The following is a 10,854-nucleotide window of genomic DNA, read 5'->3' as shown; positions in this document are numbered from 1 at the left end:
AAAATGCAAATCAGTAGAGGACTACTTCCAACACACACACACACACACACAACGTAGTCAACATTCCATATGTGTAGATCTCCACACAACAACAGAAGGCCAAACCAAGCCTTGGCTTTGATTCCATGTCGGAAAAGAGAATGCAGTGATCGCAACACAATCAATACCATGAATTTATTGATGATCAACAAGCGGCGGATACAATGAACCTCTCTCTCTCTCTCTCTCTCTCTCTCTCTCTCTCTCCACATGCACTAGGCTCTTGCCCTTTAATGGTAGATGAGCTCCTCACGTGTGCCTCAGATAAAACCAATTAATCATTGGTGAATACAAGACCCAAGGGGGGGCGCGCGGGGGGGGGGGGGCGGGGGGCGGGCTGTTTATAGGATAGCCAAATTTGACCAACTGGACCAAATAATACTCAGACCGCCCATGTTGAATAAGATTGGTTCTACACGTAATATAACCTTTTGTCCACATGCCCAGGCCTCAAGCAACTTGTCCACACCTTGACAATGTATAGAAGACCACACGAGCCTAGTCGAGCAAACAGACTTCAACGTATTTGAGGACAGTCCCCTAGAGAAGCTCACAACATGGAGATGACAGTTATATGCACGCACACTGACTGAATCCCAAGCAGACAGCACGATGTGCTTCTACCTAATTTGCAAGTTTGCTAATGGGTAGTACAACAGAAACCATTGCTGCAGCAACTAGAAGGCATGATTAGTAGCAACTAGAAGGCAGCCTGCGCGTGATTAGTATACACTTTTGGTTATCTTCTCGACGTAGAGCTTTATCCAAGTCGCTAGGAGAATCACCATTACGCTAAATTGCATATCCCCAATTGCTGGCAGTAGTGGTACATCATGACTTCTTCTGTTGGTTCTCGATTTAAGTAAAGAATTTCTAGGTCATAGCATTACACACACCTTACAGTGTAGACCCAACATATATATAAGTTCAAGAGGTGAAAGCAGTTAAAAACCACATATAAGTTAATGCGAGAGAGCCTAAAAAACCCTGCCTTTGCCTCCTCATGCATTTGGGGCAACATTATGTTGCAGTTGAAACCAGGCTAAGGACAAATGCTCAACGCCCCACTAGAAAATTCTCACCATTCAAGCTCATCTGAATTCACGACACTTGATAGTGTCCACAGCCATTAGCAGCCAAATTCCAATGTTCCCCATTCACATTTTGTCCGTGCATTGATGGCCAAATACAAATGTAATCATAGCCTGTGTACAGATCCCCGTGCAAATTTTAAGTCTGAAGCACACGTTAGGTGTTCACAAGATGTATTGAGGGAGGAAACAATCTTAGCTGAAGTAAAGAACTGTGTCCCCAAACAGTAAAGCATGTCAACACAAGATATTCCCCAAGTTTCTACATACTCAACCTGACATTGAATGCCAACATTTTTACGAAACAGGCATCCACTTACCTAAAAGTATTTAGAACATTACAACCACTCCCCAGATTATTATTTGCCAGTCTAAAAGAATCTTTACTTAAACCCAACTCTTAATATTAAAATTAGCTTCCAACATGCATGCCTGTAAAAGTTCTGAATTTGGCTGCAACAAGTTTACAGTAATGTTAACTCTTTATTAAAATGAAATACCTTTACAAAACTACATTCCTTCCAAGTGGCCAGGTATAGTAACACATTAAAACTAAATGGCCCTTTTTTGGGTAGTATTTTACAGACTAAAAACCTACTGGTACAGTTTTTTTCAGTGTTCATATTCTGAACACAGGAATCTCCACCAATAACAGAGACTCAAATCGCTTTGTCAGCAACCAGTACTTGCAACAATTTTTACACCACAAATCCATCAAAGAAATTCAAACAAAGAATAGCTGTTTCACCTTTGAGAGAACTGAAGAGACGGCCTGGCTTAAGAAGAACAGGTCCTTTGCCATGCATAGACCTTTAAAGAGGGCTAGAACTCCAGTTCTGTTGTCCAGCCTCCCCTTCGTATGATGTAAGCTTTTTTATTGTAAGCTTTTTCATTGATACAAACAAAACTGTAGTTCTGGCCAAAACACAAAATTTGCAGTATCCACTTTGTGACTGTCTTTTGCTGCTTTTATGCTTTGTCCTCCCATCACGATCTATGAACACTTGCATGTCTCTCCAAACAAAATTAGCACCAGCAGCAGAGCTATTAAAAGCCTTTTTAGAATATCAAAGAAGTTTAGCCTAAAACCATATGGTAGTAAAATAATCCTTAATCTAATAAGATATCGACCAAGTGCTTTGCCCTTGAATATGTGTACAAAATTTATTGCCTCTGCCAACCTCCGCCACAGTACATAGGCATTCATTTTATATTCATTAATGCAGCAATTGCTCTTAGCTCCTTGGCAACTTCTGCAAATGCTGGTCTTTCTGCTGGATTGCCTGACCAGCAGCTCTCCATTAGATTTCTCCAGCCAGGGTCACACCAACTTGGTATGGATGGGCGCAAATTATTGTTTACAATGCCACCTACAAAGCATACATCACAACTGAGTGACTTAACACTATTGTGACAATGCTATGACTAAAGCTAGAAGACTAGATAGCATATACTTTTTGTCAGCCATTAAATTGGCATGCCCTGCTTATGCCGAAATAAAAGCATAGCCTTACCTATGATGGCTCCACAGTGCATATTAGCATACGGCTCTTCTCCAGTCAGAAGTTCCCACATGACTACTCCAAAGGAGAAAACATCAATCTGTACAAAAATCGACTCTTATGATTAGTAAAGCTATGTGCTCAATCAAATTAAAACACAAGGCATTTGCCCCTTAAGTATGAAGTTTACATACTTTTTCCGTCACCATACAGTTGCCACTTAATAACTCTGGTGCCATCCATGGAAGTGTCCCACGCACACCGCCTGATACTAGTGTTTGATGCTTTACTTTGGAAAGTCCAAAATCACCAACCTGGAAGAAAATCAATGGAAGAGCACGTCAGGAAAGAAGAAAGGGGACCAAGTCCTTACCAACATCAACTTTCTCTATGTTACAGAAAAACAAACAAACAGCGTTTGCGCAGCTTAAAGTCACCTTGCAGATGGGACGATGAGCGTCTCTCATGTTCACGAGAAGATTCTCACACTTCAAATCAAAATGAACAATGTTTTTGCTATGTAAGTACTCCATTCCAAAGGCCGCATCCATGGCGATAAAAAGGCGTTTTCTGCGATCAATTGTCCTGTCAAGGGACAATTGATTCCTTAGGATACTACCATTGAGAGTTAATATCCACACACCCATGAGCGGGCACTCCCCCTGCCCCCTTACATCACAACGCACAGCATTTATAACACCTCCAACCTTAAACAAGAATGCAGCACTATAACTAGACCAGCAAATCCTTAAAGCACTTTTTCAAAGCTAACAACACTTGCATACCTATCTTTTTTGTGTAAAACCTGCTTCAAAGAGCCATTCACCATGTATTCTGTCACAGTAGCTAGGGTTCCCCCAGGTCCATCAGGCACTACCCCATAAAACGCAACAACATTGGGATGGTGCAACTGACCTAATGTACATGCTTCCTTCCAAAAGTCAGAGATCTGTACTAAAAATACACACAAGGATCAGAGACAAGAACGGTAAACACTTGTACAGGTTCTTTTCAAACAAGCGAGAGCTATACCAAACGATCTTGCTCTGAAGGCGATCCACTGAAACAACTTGCTTTGATTCGCTTGATTGCAACATCTGAACCTCTCCATTTTCCATGGAAAACAGTCCCAAAGGTTCCAGAGCCCAGCTCTTTCAGATCTTCCAGATCAGAATTCTTTATAATCTAGCATAGACGAGGGCAGCCATCTGATGTCAGAAACATACTTCTGTGGCTTTTAAACTTCACACCTCATACCATTGAAATATCCTCACCTGTAGGCCTCGAGCTATTGCCTCTGCCTCAGCCTGACAGAGAGCTGGCTCCTTGGTTTCCTCCGTACATGAATTCTCAACTTCTGAATCTTTTTCCTGCACTCAGAAATACAAAGGATTGAACCTGGCTGTTTGACTTATTGCAAAAATTTAAAGTTTGTGCTTGAAGAAAGCAGCAGAGAGGCATCAAAGAGTGCAACCTACCTTGTGCGATGTTTTGTTGGTCACATCACTCTGCATAATTTGTACCACTTCCGATTTTTCTTCCTGAACTCCTACTTCCAGCCAATCATTGACTGCGCTAGCCTCTGTAACAGACAAGCCTTTGCCTTGTTCGATCACGGAAGGTAATAGTGAACTCAACCCCAGCAAGGCAATCTTTGTATCTTTCTCCATCCCATCTTCACACATCTGATGGCTCAGCACCTGGTGAGTGTCTATGCCAGCCACCACCTGATCAGCATCATTGTTCTCTTCCAAGAGTTGTTCATTTAAGCAGGACTTCAAAACAGAGGAGATCATGCCATCTGCCAATAGCTCGGTAACAGACATATGTGACGCAAAATCTTCTTTGTGAATATTTGCTTCAGCTGGAGGAGACCTTGTCTTGCTTGGCAGAAAAGAAAAATCTTTGGAATTTGTGCTGCTTAAAGGGCTCTGGTCATATATAGGGGAGGTCAGGGTATTCAGAGAGTCATCCAGGGTGATGATGGTCAAGGTAGCTGCAGAGATTGCCTGCCAGATATGTGGAGCAGCAGCTGTTAAAGCTGCAGAGCCCAAAGGAATCACATCAGAGCTCAACGAATGTGCACCTCCACGTGCAGCAGACACCTTTGCACCATCACACCCAGCATTGATGAATTCGTCTCCTGAAGATGAAGCAGGGAAAGGATCAAGTGCCTCACCTGCAGCTCTCATTGCAGCACTAGGCCTGCTATAATCCTCCCCCCAAAAGGATTCAGATGTGCATGCACCACGATCATGGACAGTTTTCACCAAGAACATGCCAGTTTGAATAGAACTATTGGCCCTTTCCACCATAAGCAGGGAGCTAGACGCTGACATCTCTCTGCCTGAGGTAATCTCACTGACCTCTTCCCTGTTCGAAGCTTGCCCATACTGAGAGGGAAGCAAATCATCCCAAACTGCTGGCTCTAAAGCTGTCATGCTCCATGAATCAGGGACTTCAGTAGATGTATTTAGCGATACCAGCTTTGGATGCCATTCTGATCCCTCTTGTGCTAGGGTTGACAAAGGCTGAGAAACCAGTAGCTCTTCAGTTACCAGAGGTCTAACCACAGAAACGGCAGTGATTGGAGCTTTTCTTGCATAAGACATTACATCTACAGATGTTTCCATGACTCTTCTTGACTCAAAATCCCCTGTTACCCGAGACAAACACAATCCTGACTCACCTTCAATGCATTTTCCATCTGCAAACTCTCCTCCACAGTCTTCATCCTTGTGAAGTGAAATTCTAGGGAAATCTTTTCTTGAAGCAACAACTCTTCCACCATCCAAATCAAATCCTTTTTGGTTCGATACCCATTCTGTCACCTGTGGGTATGCAGAGTGAACCGTGGCCTTTTCCACTGGCTGCTTTCTATTGTCATGGCAGCAAATACAAATACATCGTTTGTCTGTTTCGTGGCAATGATATGATGGCAAGAATGCTTCGTTGTTTGCAGGGGGGTCACAGTACTGCGAAGCACGATTTCTTGCTTGACACTCTGCCAATTGACAGTCCTTAGGATGCCTCCCCTGAAAATGCTGCCAAGGATTACCAATCTGTTCTCTATGCTCTGCTGCTGCTGTTCCCTTGAGATGACTGGGCTGTTGCCACAATGAAGAATCAACACAGTAACTTGTATTATCACAAAACCTGGATGAACTCAACAAACCATGTTTCCTGATAAGCTGATCCCCAACATGAGGTGGCCATCTATTGTGGAACTGATCACCAACAGAGACAGTTATCCCCCGATGGACCTGAGAATACTGAAGGCCACACGGGCACTTTCCCTGGTAGTCATGAACTTCAACTCTGGGTGAGGAAGGAACTGACCCCATTTGATATGGAGGTGCTGGAGCCAATCCATGCGGAATTTGAGGATGACTTTGAGTAGACCCCTGGAAGAAAAGAGGGGTTGCATGATGTTCAGTATTCCACGACCTTCCATCATGGGTAGCCGCAATCTGATGTTGACCATGATGAGCTAGTTGGTGATGTGGCTGGTGGAAGGCCTGTGGCTGCTTATACATGTCTTGAAGGCAGTGCTCACTCCTTCCGTTATCCCCATCAATTTGCGATTGCCAGGCTTGTTGGTGTTGGTGTTGGTGTTGGTGCTTGTGCTGCTGAACAAACCTCTGATGTTCTAAAAGAATATCAGAAGGCTGCAGCATATCATGCCAGTGCTCCATACGCCCACCAGCACTTGTTCTGTAATCTATGTATTGTTCAGATCGGCATGCCAGCTTGGTTTGATAATCTATGCAGCACATACCAGGCCAGTTTTCACCTCTTGAAACTGAAAGATCATGATGTGTAATCTTAGGTGGATCTGCAACCACACGAAATTGCTTTTCGTGATGCTGATGGTCCTGGTTGTGTTGATAATCATGATGAGATGTGCTGGAGGAACTACCTGATCCATCTTGGTCAAAATCCCCTTCAAACCCACAGGAACTGATGGTGACTTTGCTGAGTCGTTCATTTAAACTCTGGAGGGATATATCACCTGAAACAGGTGGTTTGTGATAAGCTGCTTGCCTAGAAGCCAAAGGGGGGGATGAGGGGAATGAGGACGGTGCCGAGGGACCTTTTGAGCGAGTAATCACATTAGCCAGATCCTGGGGTGCCATCCTTCCACTGTTCTCGACATTGTTAAGCGCATGTGCTTGCCGGAATCGGACCATATCATCTTCCAGAAAACTGGCATGAAGTTTCTCAGGGACCCCATTGATTGCATCTACATATCGCTGCTCCAAAACGGCACAACCATCTTCTAGTTCCATTTTCAATCCACCCTCAGAAACCTTAACCTCTGCTGGAGAAGAAAAGAAAAAAAGCCGGAGCCGGGAAGCAGAGCTCCCTCCAGACTCAACCTTCTCATACTCTTCCATCAAATTCTGCAGGTCATCATCTGAGGAGACAGAAACCAAGGCATCCAAGTCCTCATCTGGCAGCTGATACTTGAGTCCAAGGGGGGAACCATAGAACTGTGCCATCTTGGACATAAACTCGGTAAAGCTGATTCCCCTGGTGACAGTGACGATGCGAGTTTCGCCTCCAGCATATCTGAGCTTTCCATCAATGGGGCGGGACATGATTCTACCTCCAAAGCTGCACATGAGCCTCACTCGGGGGGAATGGGCCTCTTCAGAAGATGGTTGCTCACAATGGTGTTCAGACATAAAGACAGTGGGCTGGAGGGGGGGCTCCCCATCAGATGGAGTGAGATCAACATCTGCCGATAACCTAGAAAGCGACTGGACATGATTTCCAGCAGGGTAGCAGAAATTTATGGACTGCTCATGATGTATCTCTCTGTGCTCGTGATGATGGGAAGGTGTAACCTCAAAGGAGGTAGGGTTTACTTCAGCGAGGCAAAGCTGTTTTTGACTGGGCTGTGGAGGCCCGCGATCGGTGAGCGGCTGGCGATTCTCCCCGTCCAGATGAGAATCGGACTGAAGGGAAAGCTTGGAGTAGTCAGAGTTGAGGCTAGAGAAAAGGGTATCGTCAGGATGGAAGGTGTCGATGGAGGTATTGGACCCTAAGCGATTCCACCATAGCAGCAGCTGCTTCTCCTCCTCCTTCTGGGAATCCAGAACTTCCATGGCTGCGCTGTCCATGGCCAGATACTCCCTGCACAAGTTTCCTAGAGGCTTCCCCCCATGGGTTCCGCCGCAGCGAAAGCTTAACCGGTCGTGATGAGCCACAGAAATCTTCATGGCGAAACCATAGTGAAGGGTGGGAAGGGAAAAAGAAGAGAAAACTACCCCAAACTACCTGCGTTTGGTCCTGCTGCTGGTGACCACAGCGGGACTGCAAGCTTTTCTGCTTCATCACGAAAAAAAGACGAAGGGAAAGAAGGGTGGTCTTTTAAGGGGAGGCGAAAAGGGGGAATTTAGAAAATTGAGAAAAATGACTACTTCGCTAGCACTCGCAGGGTGTGGAGCCCGTTATGTACTGCCACGTCCGCAAACGCCGAGCTCGTCAATTTCCTTCTAAATTGTTTTCTATTTTTATTTTTATGAATAATTAGTTCTGAATACTGTTTTTTTTATTTGAGTATATATATAGAAAAAAAAATGGCCTCGCACATACGGCATGTGTGGACGAGGCACAGTTTGGGTTGCCAGCCGTCCGTTGCACACAAAAGCGTGGATTTGTGTGTTGTACTGGTTGGGCGATTCAAAGTGTGCCGCATTATTTGCTACGGCAACACTTGTGCCACGTGTCCTATCCAGTGGTCGTCCTAGCAACTACTTGACAAACCTTGGATTTTTATTCAAGGTTGAGTGATCCCATTACCATGGTGGGTGGCACTACTAGCCCTTTGCAATTTTGCAAACCTACAAAGTTGAGATTTTTTGGCCTTCCTTCCCCTCTGCTCGTCGCGTGCTCACCAAAAAAATTGAAATCAAGTATAATAAAGACAATCCTCAAGTCCCCCGTGCCAGCGCAGCGGTAACTACACCACGAGGGCTTGGGTTCAATACCCGCCCCCTCCTCCTACATGCCATGAGGCATGAGGTCTGTCCATTTTGGCACTAATTTAAAATTAAAAATTAAAAAAAATATCCTCCCAACAACAAAAAAAAAAGTCCCCCGAGCCACAGGTGTTGCTTGCCTTTACTATTGAGAAAAACAGCCAAAAAAGCTACTATGCCTTATAACTAAATTATATTTAAACAAGGCTATGGATGTTCACGAAGGCCTGCCTATATTTAGAGAGAGAAAAATTGAAAGCAGTGGCCCAGAGAGATATTATCCTAGATACCAATAGCATCATCAAGGGTTTTTTAAAAGGGCTCATATGAAGAGATGGCTACGTGATTTAATAGATTTTTCTACTTATTATGCCGCCTCAAAAACTTCCCTAACCAAAAAACTAAAGTGAACACTAAGGCCTTTACATGTCAGGCCAAAAAACCATTCCTGTAAAACAAAGACAAGGGTATCCTAGGAGCATTCTGGTTTTTTGATGGAGGAGGAGAGATGGGATTTTCTTTGTAAAGTGAACACTAAGGCCTTTACACGGCAAGCCAAAAAACCATTCTTGTAAAACAAAGACAAGGGTATCCTGGGAGCATTCTAGTTTTTTGATGGAGGAGGAGAGATGAGATCGAGAATCCAGTGGGAACTAGACCCACTATTAAGATATGGTCTAAGAAGGGGGAAAGGTTGGAAAAGCAATCCCCTAGAGGCTGCACTACTGAAGCAATGATGGAGGCATGTATCTTGCTGGGTTATCAGATATCCTGGGAGCATTCTAGTTTTTTTATGGAGGAGGAGGGATGGGATTTTCTTTGTAAAATTTTAAATGAAGACAAAAGTGATGTGTAGAGAACTGTAGGGAAGCTCAGGTTTTACTTTGTTTTGTGGACATCAATCAAGTTTATATATATAATTATTATTGATAAAAAAACTGAGACAAGGGTAGATTTCAACCAAGACTTCTCAATTTCAATCGAGAGGAAAAAAAACCACTAAATGCCAAGTTTTTTCTAGCAATATTATGTACTACGTCGAATTAATTATCACTTGTTGTGGGCCTATTTCTTCCCCAAAGTAATGTCTATACTAACATAGATGTGCCCCTTTCCCTCCTTTAATAGAAAATGTATCATAGACCTTGCCCAAACTTGAACTTCTGCATGTCACGTTCACACATTGTTTATGTGTGGGTTCAAGCTAAAGGTTTTCCCAAACAATGCCTGATTCAAACACACTAAAAGCTCAAGCTAGAGATTTTCTCAAACAAAATCTTTGGCTCATAGGGAAGAGCACCACCCCTAGAGGTTCAAGCTAGAGGTTTTCCCACACAATGCATGGTTCAAACTCAAGCTAGAGATTTTCCCAAACATTACATGATCTATAAGACATTAAAAGCTATGTCTCATACCACCAACACATAAAGGAAACAAATCAAGAGCACAGTCCCTTTAGAACTCACCTAATTTTTTTTGTCCATAAAAATAAGGTTCTCTATTAAAAACATATAATTAAGGATTGCTTTTTTTCCATATGTCCTCCTCTTCTCCATCACTCCACTCCACCTACCAGTTCTCTTTTTCTTCCACTCCATTGTGATGTTCTTGCTTGTGGCCTTGCCTATTTCATAAGTGACTTTCCTCCTCTTTTCTCACACTTAACAAAGCAAGTTAGTATATTTCATTCCTTAGATGCCATGAACGAGCTCAAATTCACTTATCCTTGCCTTGTCAAACTCACTATGCAATCTCTGCCTATTGTACAAGAGTAAAAGCATGAATGGCTCCAAATTCTCAATAATTCTTTTCTTTTGAAAAGGGGAAAATATACTAAGGATACTCCTCAATCACTAGTCAGATAGTGCCAATGAAATTTTCAAAAAGAGCAACACTTTTGTTTGAGTCTCAACGCTTCTTTTATGATTGCACAAAAGATGTACCCCACTTCCATATGGCACCCAATGACTATAACTATCTATTTTTAAAAAAGTTCATTTTCACAAATAATTGTCCCATATGAAATATATTAAAGACAAAAAGAAAAGTGGATGATAAGCACGCTTCATAAGAAAGCATTAGTAAAGCAAGATTAAAACCCCGTCACACCAACAAAACATCAAAAAGAAAAGAAGGCGATCAACATAATATAAGCTTTTACAACCAATCATCACTATGTAATATGCGATTTTATAACCAATCATCACTTTTTATGCACCCACATACATATTTAGG

At 43.1% G+C, this 10,854-nt stretch overlaps 1 protein-coding gene across 1 annotated transcript; it reads right to left on the bottom strand.

The window, feature by feature from the left end:
- Positions 1-1,593: 1,593 nt before the first annotated feature.
- On the bottom strand, positions 1,594-8,063 carry LOC147622803 (RAF-like serine/threonine-protein kinase PRAF). The gene is made up of 8 exons (XM_086822448.1): positions 4,111-8,063; positions 3,907-4,002; positions 3,665-3,817; positions 3,418-3,581; positions 3,070-3,217; positions 2,827-2,946; positions 2,645-2,732; positions 1,594-2,500 (listed from the first exon to the last, which is right to left on the bottom strand). Exons 1-8 carry the CDS (start codon positions 7,855-7,857, stop codon positions 2,334-2,336), a joined length of 4,683 nt encoding a protein of 1,560 aa, XP_086678574.1. The 5' UTR covers positions 7,858-8,063; the 3' UTR covers positions 1,594-2,333.
- Positions 8,064-10,854: the final 2,791 nt, after the last annotated feature.

Source organism: Cibotium barometz, chromosome 28 (assembly GCF_041138505.1).
Source record: "Cibotium barometz isolate CiBa-2024 chromosome 28, ASM4113850v1, whole genome shotgun sequence".
NCBI classification, from domain to species: Eukaryota; Viridiplantae; Streptophyta; class Polypodiopsida; order Cyatheales; family Cibotiaceae; genus Cibotium; species Cibotium barometz.
This window is presented reverse-complemented; position numbering and strand designations above follow the sequence as displayed.